This window comes from Prionailurus bengalensis, chromosome D4, assembly GCF_016509475.1.
Source record: "Prionailurus bengalensis isolate Pbe53 chromosome D4, Fcat_Pben_1.1_paternal_pri, whole genome shotgun sequence".
In the NCBI taxonomy this organism is placed as follows: Eukaryota; Metazoa; Chordata; class Mammalia; order Carnivora; family Felidae; genus Prionailurus; species Prionailurus bengalensis.
This window is the reverse complement of record NC_057359.1, coordinates 39,422,137-39,441,841: the sequence shown is the minus strand read 5'-3', so window position 1 is coordinate 39,441,841 and position 19,705 is coordinate 39,422,137. Positions and strand designations below refer to the sequence as shown.

Below are 19,705 nucleotides of genomic sequence, written 5' to 3'. Positions count from 1 at the left end.
TTTCTATAGTTTATCATTTTTTCTTTTGGCATTCTGTTTGATCCATAGCTTATAATCTTAATTTTTAGGTACTTCAGAAAACTTGGTCACTTTTTATTTTTTCCCTTTAATCTATTTACTAAAGACAAAACAGTATAACAGTTTTCTCCTTGGCCAATGACATGATCAACTCTTATAAAATGTCTGTGGGCATAGTAACAAAGCACGGTTTGTATATGAATGATTTGAAGTTAGTCATGGTCTAATAGTCGTGTTCAATTCTAAAAGAATCACCACTTACATCTCTAAAAGAGATGTACTCAAAATTCTCACTATAATTGTGTTTTTTGTCAAGTTTCTTGTGTTTTAATAGTTTTTGTATTATGCATTTCCCCCACAATATTGTTCGGAGCATGTACGGTGTATGTTTAATTTTCTGTATTATGTATGCCTGGTATCCGTTCATAATGTCCTTTATCTCATTTATTGTAATTCATCTTAAATTCGACCTTAACCACTGCTAATTGGCACTGCTTATTTTCGGTTTGAATTTGCCTGACTCCCCTCGCATCCCATTTGACTTTCGACTTTCTGTTCTTGTTATCATTTTGTCTTAAATGTGTTCCTTAAAAATAGATGCATTTTATTTGCTTCCGTTGCTCTAATGCTCTTTATGGGATAATTCTGTCTACTTACCTTTGTGGTAAGGGTCGATATGCTTGATTTTACTCCTTCTGTTTTTCTTTATATTATTTAGGTTTTTCATCTTATGTCCTTAGTTTTGTTGTCTTCCCGTGTTTTGGTTTTCCCTTTGTTAATTTGGGGAGTCCCACCTTCCTTTTCCCTGCTCTTAAAGTGAAATACCTCTCTTTATTATAACTGGAAAACAACAACAGTTTTCATATTGACTCCTAGATACTCTGATTACCATCTGGATTTTAGAGAAGACAAACATCGGGTGTAGAAAAGTTGCTTAACTTGCCTTAGCTTTACAGAGTAAGTGGTGGCGCTGATCTTTTAGTATAATTCAACATAATGTAACATTAATTACAGTCTATTTTATGATAATATTATCGTAAAAGAATTTTAATTTAATGTAATTTACTCTGTGTAAAAATACACAGAGTCTGCTTAGGAAATCATGAAATATGTGTGCTGATAAACTTTAAAATATGAAAGAATTGATGGTTTTCTTGGAAGGTATATAATAATATTGCCTCAAGACCAGAAAACAAGAGTAAAGCAAATTCATGAAAGACTCAAAGTTTTGTCTTCTTTGAACCAGATTATGAGAAGATATTTTACCAGTGAGTTTTTCCAAACTTTCATGAACTTTTCATATGTTTTCTTTTTTGTGTGAAAAATGACTGTCATCCAGACCATTTTATGAAGCATGCATATAACCTTGGTGTGAAAAGTTCACAAATAAAACAAAACCCCCCCCACAAGAGTATACCAGCTACATACTGGTATATGAGAATTTGGAAGAAACTGTTAGCAAAACAATTTAGCAATAAATTAAAAGAGTTACCTTCCGTGGATAAGCAAAGACAGTTTAATCTAAGAACTCAGTAATATATAACACAATAAATGCTTTAAGGAAAAAAAAAAGGGGATAATCTCTACTAATGCCAAAACGACATCTAATAATATTCAATAACCATTCTGATCAGTACGCTTTTAAAAACTCTGTGAAAACTAGGAATAAGTGAATATATAAAATGATGAGAAACAAAATCACTTATTAATAGCCAGCGTTACCGTTAACTGTGAAATTCCAGCATTAATCTCATTAATATTAGGAATAAAATATTCCCGCTAGCACAATTCCTATTTTACATATTTTTAATGTTTGTTCCAAGAGAGAATGCATAATGTCTGCACAATTCCAACTTTATTATAATTAAATAAATGAAGCTTATTACATTATCGTAATGATATCTTTTCTCTATCAACTGGCAACAATTAAAACAAGTCCCCATTAATATGAGTAATATGTAATTCTGGGCAGTAGGGTGGTGACATGGACAGGCTCGTTCTGCCCAAGGGAGTATACGTTGGCAAAAGTCTTCATGGAAGGCAGCTTGACAGTTTTTAACCAAGAGCTTGAAAAGAGTTTATGTCCTTTGACCCAATAATTCCACTTCTGGGAACTCCGGCCTAAGGAAATCATGAGAACCGCTGACAAAGATTTGTGTGCGACTACGTTAATGGCAGTTCTGTTTATAATATTTAAAAAAATGGGAAATAACCTAAAATGCCAAAAAAAAAAAAAAAAGGAGAATGGTCAAATAAAGTACAGCCAGACAGTCTAATAATGTACAGGCATTAAAATCACACTCTTGAAAACCTGTTTAATCTAAAGGGAAAGATACAATGTTAATTAGAGAAAAAGCAGGATACAAATTTATTAACTTTTGATCTCAGTTTTTGAAAACACATTTGTCTATGTTATATATATGCAGGAATAAGTTTAGTGGACTGGAAGGAAATACTAAAAAACAAATAACATAAATACTACATTAACATAGTATTATCAGAGTGTGTTAGAGTCAGAAATTGCTGTCTCTCTGTTGAATCACTTAAATCACCAACAGGGACATTTCATATTGAAGGATAAAATTAATTCTAAATTAGTACTGGAATGCGAACCTCGGCCATAGACCGAGGTTCAATCTCTGTGCAGAGAATCATTATCTTTGCAATGATTAGTATGTCTATTTCCAAATCACAGTTTCCATTCTTAACCATGGACAGTTCAGACCAGTCGAGAAACTGCAGATAAAGCCATGCCTTACAACACCACTACCAGAAGGTCCCAGTAGGTTAGTTGTGGTATCGGAAGTCATATGAAGATTGGCGAAGAGCTAGTGTAAAATAATCTTATCTTCTCCCCTTCCACATCCATAAACAAAAGCACTGAGTCGTCTTTTACACTCTGTTGAAGGGAGTGAACAATGGGAATTAGAAGCCTGGAAAATGCCTGGGAGATACCTCGGGGTCCTGTTCTTTCTCCAAACAATGCAAGAAAACTAACTGGAGAAGAGCTATGTAAAAAGTGGAACCTAAGGGGCGCCTGGGTGGCTCAGTCGGGTAATCATCTGATTTAGGCGCAGGTCACGATCTCCTGGTTGGTGAGTTCGAGCCCCGCATCGAGCTCTCTGCTCTCAGTATGGAGCCCGCTTCAGATGGTTTTCCTCTTCTCTCTGCCTCTCTCTCTTAAAAATAAACATTTGAAAAAAGAAAAAAAAAAGTGAAACCTGAGCATTGCAGTGGGCTTCAGAGGTGCTCTTATTCAATTTCCTACTCTAAGTGGGAATTCTCAAATCTAATGGGGGGTTTTTACAGGCTTTGGGAGCCCCCCCCCCACCTCTATAGACACAAGTTTCCCCATCTGTAAAATGGTAACATTTACATGACAACCGGTAGGTTCGTAATTATGAACATTATGTGAATTGATGCTTTTTAAGATCTTAGAGCAGTAGCTCGGCATGTGTTGGTTGTTACTACCTTTGCAAAGTTTCACATTCCTTTCTAGGACTTTTCTTATTGGATGACAAATCTGTTTATTGAGCCAAAACACAGTTCCTGGAAATACGCAGAATAAGTCTTATCCAACATCTACATTAACAGTCCTTCTAATACTTGAAGACAGCTTTCATGAATTTAATAACTGCTTTCTGTGGTTTTTTCTTTTTTAATTTCAAGAATAGAACACAGTAGACTATAAAAATGAGCGTTATCAGTTTTCCTTTGGATTTTCTATGTAAATGTTGTTTAACATTCAAATGGAGCTGATTATAATTTGAGATATTAACAGTTAGATATGCCATTGTGTCCCTTTGTGATTGTTTGTAAAGGAGGTTAAACACTATATTAACTTCTGAGTAGTGATTTATTGTTGCTTTTGTTAGAGAAAAATAAAAAAAGAAGTAAAATAATATAATTTGATATTGCCTTTGAGAATTTTCAGTTTGCAGAGGTCTTTATTTCCTACTCAATTTTATTTTTTAAAAAGCATTACATGTAGTGTAAATACAGCATCACATAAATGCCGAGTTGTTCTTTGCTTCTTGGCTTAAGCTGTTGTGTAATATTGCTCTGTAACCATTAAGCAGCTGCTGTGCCTCAGAGATGCTCATATTTCCTTTAGTAGATGAAGGGAATTTACTATATGAATGTCTCCAAATTGCTTTAAAATCGTTGGCCTTTGTGTCAGCTATTTACATTCACAGTGGTCCACGTAGCACATGAAAACCATGTTTCTGGAAGGCCCCAGCAGCCGGGAGGTTACAGATGGGGCTGTGTTAATAGTAATAACCTGCATTTTGCTGAGTCTCATCCTCTGTAGTATCACAGGGCTCCTGACACTCTGCGTGACTCCCCCGGCTATTTTGCCAGAAGTATTGTTTCTTATATGCTTCCTTGTATGCTATTAGCTATCCAGGAACTATGTCATCCACTGCTCCTTTTCTTTACCCTTCTCTTCTTGGGTAAGTCTGTCCATTGTAAAGGCTGTGTGTGCTGTGTGCCAAGAGGAGTGAAGGAGACAGCCGCCTCCTTCAGGTGCTTCTCCGAGGCTACCCCATTGCCTGATCCATCCCAGCCCCCACTCCCCTAAGGTCATGTTGGTAAGCAGTACCGCTCATCCTAGGGAGCCCTCCTTTCAATGAAGTCTCACTATGCCCCATGCAGGAGTGGAGCCCAGTGGGACCTGTGTGTGGTGCAATATGTTCTGACATATTTCCATTGCCTTTCATAGTTTCAGCAGAATAACTCTTTCAGATTTCCTTGTAGATTCAAATTCCTTGGAAGATGAATTGGAGGTGAGGGATGGAGAAACACCATGCTACATTCTGAATTGCCTGCCCTTTCCTATGAGACGGTCATTGTATTTGTGTGTGTGTGTGTGTGTGTGTGTGTGTGTGTGTGTGTGAGACTGCCTTACTGTCTTCTTGCTGGTAGGATTAGCTTGAGGGGCCTCCTCCCTCCCTTTTGATTTGGTTCTTGATGTCCACACACCATTTCATCTTCATGGGCATGACCAAAAAGCAAGTGAAGCCTTGGCTACTCACTGGGGTCATAAGGAAGGGAACTGCACATGAGATTTACATGTGGAGATGTTACTACATGACATGTGGTATAATTTATATAAATATATTGAGATGTTCACTTTTCACTTGTTCATCAGTTTATTTTACAAATATTTTTGAACTCTGACTCTTTAAACACTTCTGGTTTCTTGATAGTTCCTTTGTGGTAAATGCCTACCATTAGACATTGGTATATAACAAAGTCAAAGATCTAATCTGATGGTAATCATTGTTCTTTCCCATTCTACCCCAAAGCCTGAATAAACTCCTCAACACAAGTTCCAGAGAGTAGCAAGAATCAGCACACTTATCCTTCTATCTTTAGCCATCTGTGCCTACCTTGTTATATAATTACTAAGATGTTCATTTGTGACCCTGTTCCAAAAGGTTAAACTTTAACCTTTTGTTCCATAAGCATTTACCTAGCCGTTACTGTATATATGTAGGCACTGAGTTAGTTGTTAAGGGGGATTCAGAGATGAACAAAACCCAGTCGCTCTCCCAGATAAGGGAGCTGATAATCCAATAAGGACCACAAGACTTGAAAACACACGTCTGGGAAACTCGAATGTGAGAAGTGATGTAAAGTAAGCACAAACTAGGTGCTATGTGAATTCAGCAGAAAAAGATTATTTCTGGCTGGCTCAAGGATGGGGAGAGGAGGGTGGAGGAACAGGTTGGGGAGCAGATGGCAGTTGAGGTGGACACTGAAGGATGAGAGCAGAGCCTACAGACAGACAGCCTTCTGATCGGAGGGAGGGAACCGCGTGAGAAAGATAGGAGGGCATTTACAGAGCACCTTTGGGTGAGGACAGACACGCTTGTCCGATTGGTTAAGTACATGAACCGCCATCATGATACATAAGGTCTCCATATTTAATCTATCTGCCAAATATAAAATTTTACACGGGGGCGCCCGGGTGACTCAGCTGTTACGCGTCAGACTCTTGATTTTGTCTCAGGCCGTGGTCTCATGGTAGTGAGATCGAGCCCCACGTCTGGCTCTGCACTGGCAGCGTGGAGCCTGCCTAGGATTCTCTCTCCCTCTCCCTCTCCCTCTGCCCCTCCCCTGCTCATACTCTCTCTCTCTCTCTCTCTCAAAATAAATAAATTAACTTAAAAAATTTTTACATGTACCTTATATAGAATACAGTATAATTTGTTATACTTTACAAAGACTGTTTGTTGTTTTATACGATGATAACCTAGCATGGTTCAGAAAATTGAAAATGTGTTTTCCGGAAACCACACGAAGGAGGTCGATGTCTTTTTTTTTTTTGTTTTCATGGCTTATGCACCTGTACGGTGTAGGCTACCTCAACATTTCTCAATAATCGCTGAAATGAGTTCAACCAGGTGAACAATTAAGTTGCTCAAGCAGTAAGAGTGAATTAAAATACAGATGCATAAAATGGGGACATTTGGTTATTACCCTCTTCAAAATGTATGTATTTTTTCAGAGTAACGACCTAATATGAGTTTTGTCCCCGGCTGAGATCTCATAATTCCTTCTCACTCTTTCTTTTGTTCTGTTTCTAAGGAAGGTGGGCGGTGGGTATCATACCGTGTTCAGACATGCATGGCTCCTTGGTTCACAACAGTGAAACATGCATGCCCATTGAATGATCTTTGGTCTCTTCATGCCATGTACAGTTCAAAAGTGGTGTGGTAGCTTTTGTTCTGGTAAAATTTCTAAATCAAGATTTACAAATAAGTTGAGACTGTCTGGAACCCAGTGTGTGTAACTCAACGTACAGCGGATTGTTGACCCAACTGGCCAATCCTAACTTACTGGGAGGGAGCATTTAATCAGTGCCTTCGGCCACTTACCATTCATAGCAGTTTTATGATCTCTGATTTATAAATGAGGAATAGGAGACAGCAAGAGTCTAATATCGTGACCACGATTCCACACTGGTAACATGTGGTTGGGAGTCAAATCCCAGCCCCTTGACCTGAGTGCTCCCTGTTGCTAAACCACCTATGACTCACATTCCTGCCCTGATTCCAGGCTCTTGGTCAGCCCTAAAACTCTATGTAAAATCTGATCCAGTTGCCTGTTCTTGGAATCTAGAGTTTGCTTTCCTGGAAGCATTTGAATTCTGGGGGTTTTCAGACTTTTCTTATTCTCTTCCTGGGGAGCAGAGAGTAACCATAACCCTCCTTCCGGTATTCTCTCCCTCTTCATCCTCAGTACATCTCCTTCACATAAATGAGAAGCCAGGGACATGATTGGTATTTGTGGGCCATAGCTTGACCACATACCACCCAGGAACGAACTTACTCAGGCTCGTGGACGGTGGGCCACAGTCACTGTGGACCCTGTACTTGGATGTCCCAGAAGGGTCATGTGGCATTCCTGGAGGCCTGGATTTAGGACCATTTCCTTAAATAATAATAATAACAACAACAATAATAATATAATAGTAATAATAATAATAATAATAATAATAATAAATTAATAAATAAAAAGTACCCGGATCTTGAAATGAAGGGAGTTCCAGGAAGTAGTAGCAAGAGTGAGAGAGCAGTGAAATCATGTGAGGTTTGTCAAAGGTGCATGGAAATAGGTCTATGCAAAGTATTTGCAGTATGTACAGGTTCTACTTTTGTGTGATTCATGACCCTGGAACAAGGGTGGGGGAGTGCTGGTAACTAACGGCAGCTCACTCTTCTTTAATCAGGGAAGGATTTGTGAAAGCACAGTGGTGTCGAGAGACCTTTGAAGTAATTCCAGCAAGGTTCTAATTGTGGTTGTGGTTTTCCTTTTTCTTTCTTTCTTTTCTTAAATGGGTAGACTTTAGTCTCCCAGGTGCCACCGAGCTGAGTGCCTCAGTAGGAACCCCTGAGCCTTCATTGTCTGTGCATGGGCCGTGGCAAATAAAACCGTAGCCATTGCCCTGTGTATTTAGAAAGCTGAGGAAAAATTTTCCTGGGGAATTATTTGGCATCTAAACGTTTCACTTTTGTTTAAACAGACCCAGATTTTATTCAAAGAGTTCTGCTTTTACTGGTCTTTGTTACAAGCATACCTGGGTTTCGTTCTAACCTTTGGTTTCAAAACACTTGAACAAATTCTAGTGTTTAATCATTTATTTGCTTCCTGCTTACGCTGATCTTTTTTCCTCTTGATACTTGTTTTCAGGTTACCTGGAGGATAGTTTTGTAAAATCTGGAGTCTTCAATGTATCAGAACTTGTGAGGGTATCCAGAAGTAAGTAAATTGTTTTCTTATTATTTAATTATACGGTGTGATTTAACATATTTTATATCTTGAAACTTAAATACAGTATTAAGAAAATTTGAGTGTTAAATCTCCGTCTTGCTGATAAAATCATCGGTGAGTCTATTTTGTCTGATTTTCCAAAATATTTGCATTTAAATCCTCAAATTTTGGAGTACAAAAGTTATTTGGGGGTTGCTCTGATTGCTGTGTTATTGGTATCCATTTAATTCACTGCTCGCTCTGTGACCATAGATGGTCATTTATATCAAAGGAAGCGTGATTAATTCAATGTGCTCCATTTTGTTATGATAACCCACATAAGTTTCCTGTCGATAAGTGCTTTTTCATTTTACTAACATTTTGGTGGAGACCTGGAGATGTACAGGATATACACAGTAACATGCAGCGTGGAGAGGGATGCAGAAATTCATTTTGCAGATTGTCGTTTGGATATAGATAGAAAGCATTGTTATCCGAAACAATGTCCAATTGTTTTAACTGGTCACCTCACCTGAGACAGCATTCTTGACAGGCCGGATGCGATTTTTCTCCGGGAAGTCCACCTGGCCAGCTAGTTACCTAGGCCAAAGAGTAGTTTACTGACTCAACTTTTTTACTTATTGCTGATGGGTACAGAGGTAGCTCTTAAGGCACGGCTGATTGTTAAAGGAGGGGACTCATTTCTTCTTGCTCTCTTCTCCGATGTAGCTTATTTGTGTAACTTTGAAGGCTGTTCACCTGACATTTTGTTAGAGAGCGTCACAGTTGGGAATGATATCGCTCAGGTGATGTGGTGGCATTCTGCTCTCGTTTCATTTGTGTTTGCTATTTGGGTCAAATTCCGAGGTCATGGGAACAAGAATTATGGTGATCCAAAAAGAACGGAGGGGAAGTTTAGGTGGTCTTTTAGAGTTATGGCCCAGTAAAGTGATCCCCAAGCTAGGAGGTCTTTTGGACCATAGTTTCTTCAAGGGTTCCAGTTTCTAGAGTGGCCAGTGCAAATAGCATGTATCCCAGGGCGTCATATACGTGAACATTTAAGACCTTAAATAACTTATCCTTTCTGACATATTCTCCAGTAGATGAACATATGCGCCCAAAGACTTCTTTCATGGGTCTGTTTACTTAGGGCAGTGTAGACCGAAATCTAATATCCTATATCCCAGCAACTCCAGGGTTCATTCGCTAGACAAGAGGATTCTGATGGTCTGCTTCATTGACCAAGGCAATGAGCCTTGCGTGTTTTTCCCTGATCGATAATGGGGTATGGAAGGCCTCTGACATTTGAAAGTTTTCTGTATTTATTTTTAATTTGGAAAGGAACGTGCCTGACTTACTTCCACTCTCGGGCATCATGGAAGGAAGGGGGAATTTGAAAGTGTGTGTGTGTGGGGGGTGTTTTCCCTATCCTGTTCTTTAGCAGAGAGGCTATACTGCTACATTAGGAGACATTATACCATTATTTGTTTAAATTTGTCCTTTTCCAAGTTTCATGATATATTTTCCTCCTTCTTGTGAGGACAGACCAACCATCTGTTAGAACATATTATTAATTCCTCATTCTAGGTAACATTATGCTAGATGCTACAGAAGGGCAACCACATAGAACCTTTAAATTCCCAGAGTGATATTTTGAAAAAAATCTGAATTTGAAACATAAGACAAGGTGAGAAACATACCTCTCTGTAACAGTTGAACAGTGAGGTAAACTTAATATACTTCATTCTTTTTACACTTATACTGTCATCTCTTAGAGGTTTTTAAGGTATCTGTTAGGACACACATTACTGATTTGTAATTCGTGTATTAATTATCTGTATTTTCATTCATTAGTTAATTTATTCAGCAAACATTTATTTTCTACTCGGTATGTAAATAGGTGTCTGTGAAATGCTTGAGAAGTTATTCTCCTAAGTGTTTTAATATATCCACATCATAACCTTATTTACACAATGGAACTTCATTGTTTATGAAATAAGGGTTTGCTAAGTAAGCAGAAACTTCAGCACAACCCTTCTGCTGTAGATCACCAGTTCTGACTTCCCGAGGGTTTACGGTATGTTAACGGCTTCTGTCCTCCAGGGTTTTACTATCATGTGACCCACTAATGTGCGTGTTGACTTTCCTAATGGAGCTGCTCAGTTGTAGGATAGCGATCTTTCTGTTGCATGATATTATCTCCATCTTAAAAGTTGATTTAGGATCGGCTTTTGGAGTGAGAAGAACAACGAGAGAGATGAGGGGTTGGCCTCCAACCCTTAGAATCTGAGGCTCTTCGGAGCTCCTTTTCTAAGAGGATATTGGCAGGCCTCTTAAACATGATTTGCAGCTTTCAGATTTCTTGCAGTTTTCCGGGAGAGGCGCTAACACTGGTCTTTGCGTCTGATGGAAGTTCTTTCCGAGGCTTTTAAACAGGAGTATCAACTTGGGACTTGCCATGCTCATATACTCTCTTTGTTATTACGTACATTTGGTGAGAGCTGCTTCAGATTTTGGCCATGTTTGTTATTAATCTACTCGTCTTCTTGCACTCTCCCGTTTAATGTCAGGGTGCACACTAAATTTTTACAATGCTCATGTAGAAATCGTTTTTATTGATGTCTTGGTCCTCTCTAACAATCCTTCTGCAACAAAATTTAGAAAAATAAAATTTCCAAAAGATTTTTTTTTATTACTATTTTGCTATGAATTTCATCTAGTATGTTTATGGCCAAGCAATCTGTGTTGACTGTTAAGTCAGATGTGTGAAATAGAAGCTACAGATCTTCGCTCAAATATTGCATAGCTTAATACATTTCGAATACTTTACAAAAGATACAACCTGTAAGTTTCCTGTTAGTAATTCAGTTCTTTGAATTGTATCCAGTACTTGTAGAAGGCTGGACAGATTACTGACTGTCACTGAGTCCCTCAAATGCCTCCTCCTAGCACATACCCTGCTTTCCACTGTTACATAGAACATGATTCTAATAATAAACTTTAAAGCATGTGGTTACTGTGGGATTTTTTACCTTGCATTTCTTTAACCTCCGGTGTACCTCAGGCCACAACAAGCAGTTGCATTTCAGCTGCCCAAAGAATTCAAGCCATTAGGCACAGTTACACATTGAATACAAACATTTTCAGTGTAAAATGAGGTTAAAGTGCATTATATAAAGAGTGGTTTAGCAGAAGGTATAAACTCCAGAAGTTTGGAGCTGAGAGTATCCTGTATATATCGATTTTATTTTTGTTATGGGAAGAGAGATGCTCATTGTATGTTCTTTGATTCATTCTCTGCAATAACACATGTGCCTCCTACTCATACTTTCTTAAAAATATTTTAAGGTTAATCTTGGCCTACCTGATATTGAAATAGAACTCATGGGGCGCCTGAGTGGATCAGTCGGTTGAGTGTCCAACTCTCGGTTTCGGCGCAGGTCATGATCTCACGGTTCATGGGATCGAGGCCCGCTTCGGGCTCCGTGCTGGGAGTGTGGAGCCTGCTTGGGATTTTCTCTCTCCTTCTCTCTCTCTCTCTCTCTCTCTCTCTCTGCCCCTCCCCCATCTCTCTTGCTCAAAATAAATAGACACTTAAAAAAATACAATTCAGCTAACAGAGAACATATTTAGCGAACACATTAAAATTCTGGGTAAGAAAAATTCCTCGAAAATCTGCATTCCTTTTGGGGTCATATATTCAACTTGAATCAGTTAGGAGAGAGGAAGATTAAGTAGACTGTGTGTTCTTCGAGTGAATCACAAGGGCTCTAGAGTTTTGTTCCCACGGTCCCAGGACACCTTTTCTCTCATTAGAGCTTTTGAAGGCCTGATAGAAATAGGGAAAGAAAGAAACTGTTCTTAAGCACTGTCCTTTGACACCAACCTGCCTGGTCTCACTGTGCATATTATCTCTGCCCCTGACTTTGCTGTTGTGATAACCCCCTGTTGAGAATGACCTCCCCTTAATACCTTACTCATTCTCCAAAGTCCAGTACAAGCTATGGTTTCTCCACAGAGTTCTTGGATCATTCAAGCGTGGATTGGATTCTTCTTCCCATGAAGTCCTATAGAATTTCTTGGTCATGTTTTTCATTGGGCGTTTTCATTATCATCTGCATTACGCTGGTATTTCTGTTTTTTTCATAAGTGTTTTGTTCACCCAGATTGTTGTCCAATCTGTTTTATTAAGGACGGGAACTATCTCAGACTGTCCTGAATCCCTCACAGCACCTGCCTGTAATGGACACAAGTAACAAGTTGTTGAATGAACAGATTTGCAGCGAATAGGTTCATTTATACCTCTTCATCTGCTTTTGGTGTATTTTGAACTGTTCACTCTTTGCTAACTACTCCAGACTGCCATGGAGGAGATGTGGGGAAGAAATCAGGGAAAGAAGGGAACTCCCATTGTTGAATGCCTGTTATGCACTAGACAGGATGCTGGGCTTTTATCACTCTTTACCTCATTTCATCTTCAAAATAATCATAGGTGCTAGGTTACTATTCTTCTCATTTTATTGTTTGGGAAATTGGAGCATAGAGCTCAGAAGTGGCAGAGGGAGTTCAGAGTCAACGGCTACCTCTCGAGATTCTTCTCCTTCTAATACAACATGCTGCCTCTTGGATTTATTCAAGATGTCTAGAAACCAATTTTTGAAATTGGAACAGATGTCATCCATTGTCCCAAAACCAATCCTTATATATAAACATCTCAGTTCCAAATGTATCGGCGAACTCAACAAGATTTCCTTTTTTTTTTTTTCAGAGAAAGAGAGTGTGAGCATATGCATGGGGGAGGGGCAGACGGAGAGGGAGAGAGAATCCCAAGCAGGCTCTGCACTGTCAGCATAGAGCCCAATGTGGGGCTCGATCTCATGACCTGACCCAAAATCAAAAGTTGGATGTTTAAACAATTAAGATTCCTTGATTTACAAAATAATACCTTAAAGTGTAAAACTCCACGAGTACATTTTAAGTGATTTTTATAAATTTGGGCATAAAAACTTAAAAAACAAAACATAAATATTGAGTAAAAGCCACACTTAACTATTCATACATGAAACCTCAATGTGTATTTTGGGAGGAAAAAACTTGGCTTTTATGTTCATATGTGTCAATGTTACTCATATACCTGCCCTAATACAAGAATTAGTTATATCAAATAATGACTAATATGATTTCTAATGCATTCTAACATTAATGTTAATATTCTCATTTGATTTATTGAACAAATGATTTGGTTTTTGAGAGCCAACTATATACAAAACACCTTGCTTGGTGTTGAGCAATAGGAAACATGTCGTTTCCTCTGACGCATCTACAGACTAGTGTGGTGACAGATGTAGTGACAACTGTTACAAAGGGGTGAGGGAAGAAGGCTGGGGACTGGGAAGAGGGGAAGTGGTAACCAATGATTATAGTCTGACTGCCTCAAACTTGAACAGTGTCCAAACTTGAACACTGGCATCATGAGGAAGTCTTCAAGTTGTACCCTGGTGGTACAAGGCTGGTGGTGCAAGGCTGAGGTTCGAGTCTCAGGGTAAAGAAAGTTTGCCCAGGGGCATGGCAAGTATTAGATTATTACATTCAAATGGAGATGGCAAGTGTAAATGTCATTCTTGATGTTTCTTTTTGTTTTGTTCCTCAGCGCCCATAACCCAGGGAACTGGAGTCAACTTCCCAATTGGAGAGATCCCAAGCCAACCATACTATCATGACATGAACTCGGGGGTCAATCTTCAGAGGTCACTGTCTTCTCCACCAAGCAGGTAACTGAAGGAAGAACTGTGCTTATTCTCAGTCTGTGTGCAGATTGGTAGACGGGTGTGCAGATAGGAAGGTAGGTAGAAATGCAGATGGGTAGGTAGGTGAAGATAGAGGGGAAAGAAAGCCGAGAAAGAGTTCAAGACTTTTTGCTGATCTTACATATATTTTTCATCTTAGATGATTAAATTTATTTTGATATTTGACAATTAAAGGTAATTGTTGTTCAAGGCATTTAAAAAAATCTTTTGGGTGGGGCAAAGCAACTCTGAAGCTATATGAATATGATTTTTCCAGAGCATTACATACACCCGTGATCAAATGTAAGCACATACATGAATTCAGAGCAAAACATTTCATTGTACGATATCCACTTTTTAAGAATAAGGGAATACGGGTGATTATTTTCCTAAGCTGTTCTAATGAAAGTTAGTTGCATTTGAATTAATTATGGGGCTATGCACATTTATGTGTTTATTAACTGAGTTCAATTTTATATCATTTATGGTCAAACTGTATTTTCATATAGTTTGCATAGCAAGGTAATTTGGTTTATTATCACTAAAATTGTGACATAGTTGGGTCTTAAAAATGCTTTAGTTTTTCTACAATTGAGTGTGAATAGTACTTTCTTATTTGGTCTGATCCGGTCTTATTTGGTCTGATGGGTCAGCCATTTGGTTTTAGATATTATGCCATTCACAATAAAAATGGTTTCGAAACATTTCTTTGTTATTTCCTTATGAAAATCTTTTCTGTCTCACTCTCAGTCTCTCCTGTGTATTCACTGCTGATTCACAGCTGAGAGAATTAGCTTTATGGAGAGTTTGAAAAAATGTGCATCCTAACTTTGGATACCTTAGGAATAAACTAAAGAACAATTATTAACTCTCACCGTGGTTTTGCATGGATAGAAATTGCCATCTTTACATGATGTTAATACTCTGGGAACCATGAGTCCAATATTAATCACAAGTACATCGGTGAATACACACAGAGGTACGTGTGCTTCTAGGATTTGGCAACAGTGCAGCGAAAACGGGACAGTCTTGGAAGTCAGAAGTCCTTACTTTGTATCAGGCTGCTTCCACTAACATGCCCTGGGAAATTCGCGGAATTTCTCCAAATTTGTCTCCCCACTTGCAAGAAAAAGCAGGACCGATTTATGAATGGGAGTTCTGCAGTCGGACTTTGAGAGCCTGTGACATTATGTTTATTAGCACTACATAGTTAATTCAGAAGATATCTTTTTTTAGTTTTTACCTACAGAGATGTGAATAAGGGTTCTTTTTTTTTCTTAATTTAAGGAAACACATCCATTTTCATAGTCCTTATGACTGTTTAATAGGGCATTGGTGGGAATATATGAAAACAGTATATCATGCCAAATGGTCTGTGCCATGAAATAGCTTTTTAAGCTCTACCCTAAATATTTACTTTACTATTTTTAAAAAAACTTTTAAAGTGTTCTTAGTTTGTTTTTTAATGTTTACTTACTTTTGAGAGAGACAGAGATAGAGTGTGAGTGGGAGAGGGGCAGGGAGAGAGGGAGACACAGAATCCGAAGCAGGCTTCCAGATTCTGAGCTGTCAGCACAAAGCCCGATGTGGGACTCGAACTCACAAACCCTGAGATCACAGCCTGAGCTGAAGTCGGATGCCCAACTGACTGAGCCACCCCGGTGCCCGTATATTTACTTTTCTTAATAATTGGGATGAACCGTGTTTTCTTTATCAAAATATATCATTTTAGAAGTATATCATTTGGTTTGAATTTGGCAATGGCCTGTTTTTCATGGTTGATCGTAAGAATAAAAGATCACATGGGGCACCTGGGTGGCTTAGTAGGTTAGGCGACTGACTCTTGATTTTGGCTCAGGTCACGATCTCACAGTTCATGAGTTCTAGCCCTGCATCATGTTCTTTGCTGACAGTGTGGAACCTGCTTGGGATTCTCTCTCTGCCCCTCCACTGGTCACATGCTCTTTCTCAAAATATATAAACTTAACAAAAAATAAAGGATCACTAACCTACTTTTTAGAAAAATATAAAGAATATATAAAATAATTTATAATCAATAAAGTATAACAGAATTTTTAAATATTATTAATTATAGGATTGCTGATAATAATTACTATTCAATAAGTATCTTCTAAATGTCAGCCACTTAACTAAGAGCTTTCCATTTAATAACTCATTTAACCCTCTCAACCACTCCCCTTTGAACTAGGTTTTATTGTTTCCATTTTATAAATGATTAAATGAGTTTAGAAAGGTTAAGGAGCTTACTACTAAGAAGTAGTGAGTGGTCTAGTCAAGATTTGGTACGAGGCTGGTTCCATTCCAAAGTTCATGTTCCACTATAGTCAATTGCCTTATCTTTGAATTAATATGAAAAGATTACATTGTTAATGGCAAGTGCTATGCTAATGAATATTACTAATATTGATAATAATGATAAGAGTCAGGTAAGTCTTAACAGTTTGAGAATTAGTACACACATCACATCAAGAATTCACTTTTTAGTACTGAAATTTCTTTGGAAATCTACTTCAAAAGGTAAATATAATAAACATCCTACCTGTTAGGCAGGTACAGTTATGATATGGCGTAATAAATGATATATACAACTAGAAATATTTGCTATGCCTATAGAAGTCTTGAATACACTCTATTTTTTCAGAAATGATTCTGAGAGACTATTACTTTGGTTTATGTAAACTTTCACAGTAAAAATCTTCTCAAATCATATACTGTCGCATGCTACACGCTGTCTTAGCCCGCTAATGTAACTATTATCATATTTTAACAGCAAAAGACCCAAAACTATATCTATAGATGAAAATATGGAACCAAGTCCTACAGGAGACTTCTATCCCTCTCCGAATTCACCAGCTGCTGGAAGTCGAACATGGCATGAAAGAGATCAAGGTGAGCGATAAGCAGGTTCCTCTAGAGACTTTCCAGTACGATGCCAGCTGGCTTCAAAAGTTCCATTTAGTCAAAATTTCATAATTGAATCGATATGGATTATATTTTCTTCATAAAATGATTGCAGTGAAATTATTTTTAGATAATGTACTAGTCACATGTCATCAAAGTTACAAAAGTCCCTTATTTTCCATGTCTATTGGACTTCTTCTCCCAGACAGAATGATCTTTTAGAACCTCCCATTATGGATGTCTGTCTGCATTCGTGGGTTGGATTGCAGCAAGACTACAAGCTCTGATTCAATGAGATCAGATTACTACTCTGTGTGGGGTATTTCAGGGAGTAGCCACACTTTGAGCAGTTTACAGGTGCCAGTTACTGAAAATTCCCATTTCAAGGAAGCCATAATTCCATTTGGGAAGTGGGTGCAGCGTAAACAATAAATACAAGTGTCATGTAAGGAACTTTGTGTCTGAGTCAATCTAATTGTTCTTTCTAGATGAAACTATGACCCAGTTGTAGGGCAGCTTTGAAGAAAAGTAGAATTTTATAGACGTTATTTGGCTCTCTAAATGGAGACTTAGCGCTGTTTCATTCTTAAAGTCTATTGGATTAAATATATTTCATTAGACATCCTCATGCCTTTTGGCTACAATGAGAGGAAGAGAATTAAACATAGAAATTAAAAAATTAGCTAACTCCAGTGTCTTGTTGGTATGTGTGTGTATAAATATGATTTACATCAGCAGCATAAAAAATAGTTGAAAATTTATCTTTTACATCAGATATTACATTTTATTAAAAGTGTAAAAGAAAAAAAATCTCTTTACCAATGGCTTTTAGCCCATGACTTGAGTGTCTATATCTCAGGTTGGGGGACTGTGTACTAGGTTACCTCAGGAGACAAATGACTCCGAAGCATAGCAGTTAAAGTCAAAGTCAGCTCCTTATTCAGGAGCTGCTGAATATTATTCATAGACGTTTGCTATAAATAGACGTTGCTATATAGACGTTGCTTATTTGCTGCTCCCCATTTTCATACCACGCGCCATAGGGTTTAAAGAATAATGAAACAACTTCATGGAGGAATTGGACTTTGAGTCAGGTGGGTCTCCTTTAGCATGTTGAGATTGTCAACTGGTAAAGAAGGGGCAGGGCAGGCAGAGGGAAAAGTAGAGCCAAGCACTGCGCAAGAGTGAGTTTCCGGATGGCCACGTTGTACCGTGTGGCGGGACACTGCATGGGTAAGGAAATAAGAAGAGATGATGGGCTGTTTTAAAGAAGGATCTGAAAATCAGCTGGAGAGTTTCAGCTCTGAGATGACCTCCCCCTCTTCCAAATCTATTCTTCAGACAGCAGACAGGGTCTTTATAAAACTTAATACCATCATATTACTGCCCCGCTTAAATCCTTCAGCAACTTTCCAGTCCTCTTAGGAGAAAATCCAAATTCTCTTTTACGATGGACAAGCCCTGTTCCCTGTCTGGCCTCAGACCGCCACCCTGGCCTCAGCGGGTGCTGGCTGCTGTTTCTTCTTGCACTTTACTTGCTGCTTTGTAATACTGGGGAAGGCAAAACCTAAGAGCTTCATCTAAGCCATGCCCTCTGGAATTCTCCTCTTCTGACTCTCCATCTGGCACAGTTTTTGGCATCTTTCAAGTCCCAGCCTAAATTGAGGAAGTTCAATCTAAATTAGATCTTGCTATTTTTCTCTCCTGACACCCCATAGTGTCCTTTCATTGTTCTCGTAATAGATAGTTACGTGCTCATTTATGGGATTCATTGTCTAAATCTGTCTGCGCTGTGAGGGCAGGGACCTTATCTATTTTGGCTATTATGTAACCAGCACCTTGGTGCATAGTAGGGGCACAAAAGATATTTGTTGGATAAATGAAACACTGATAGAGCATAAGTCTCATTAGTGAAGGCAAGAAATAGTATTTCTGGGACTTTCACCAGATTTGCAGAAGTAAGAATAAAAAAAAACAAAACCCTCAACCCTTTATATATTATTGCTTGTTTAACTGGGCATTGTCAGTTTCTTCTAAACAAAGCCATATTTTCCCCTTCCGAAAATTATTCTGGGAAAGATTCTAATGGTAATAATAATAACACTGTGAATGTGTGGGAATGGATGTGTTGTTCAGAAGTGTAGGTGTTCTTTATTATAGAGAGTGTCACTTTTTAAAAATTGATTCCTCTTTCAGCCTATTGAATAAAGCCAATCTCAAATCATATTATAAAACATTTTTGAAAAGTAGAAGGGAAACTGTCATTCTTTCTCTTTGTAAAATCGTTGTATTGTCTTGGTGATTTTCTTTTGTCAAGATGACTAGAATTACTGGAGAAGTCTGGAAGGGCATATTATATTAAGAGTAAGGAAGAATGATCCATTCTCAAGTGTACTTACAAAAAAAAAAAAATACTCTTGTCACTTTAATTCTGAAGACCCTGAAGACTTTGTAATGTGCACAATAAGCCATTGTGGGAAGAAGACTTGAACTACAATAAAAAAAAAAAATGAGGGCAGTACAGTACTATCTTTTTAAATTTGCTAAGCCAGATGCAGTCCTTTTGTTCTTAGAAAATTGCTTTTTTAAAATTTGCAAAATAAAATGCCCCATGGTTGTTCTTGTCCGTCTTCAAATATTCTTCAGACACACTTGCCCATCATGAAGGGAGTATTCTAAAGGGCGTACTGAGCACCACTCGATATTTGTAATGGCTTTAG

At 38.2% G+C, this 19,705-nt stretch overlaps 1 protein-coding gene across 15 annotated transcripts in view; it reads left to right on the top strand.

The window, feature by feature from the left end:
- Nucleotides 1–19,705, top strand: part of NFIB (nuclear factor I B) — a 458,039-nt gene that overhangs the window by 375,646 nt on the left and 62,688 nt on the right. For all 15 annotated transcript variants that reach the window (XM_043567244.1, XM_043567251.1, XM_043567246.1 and 12 more), the window contains exons 4-6: nt 8,218–8,286; nt 13,928–14,048; nt 16,855–16,973. In XM_043567244.1, the coding sequence (XP_043423179.1) occupies nt 8,218–8,286; nt 13,928–14,048; nt 16,855–16,973 (309 nt within the window). The remainder of the gene's footprint in view (nt 1–8,217; nt 8,287–13,927; nt 14,049–16,854; nt 16,974–19,705) is intronic.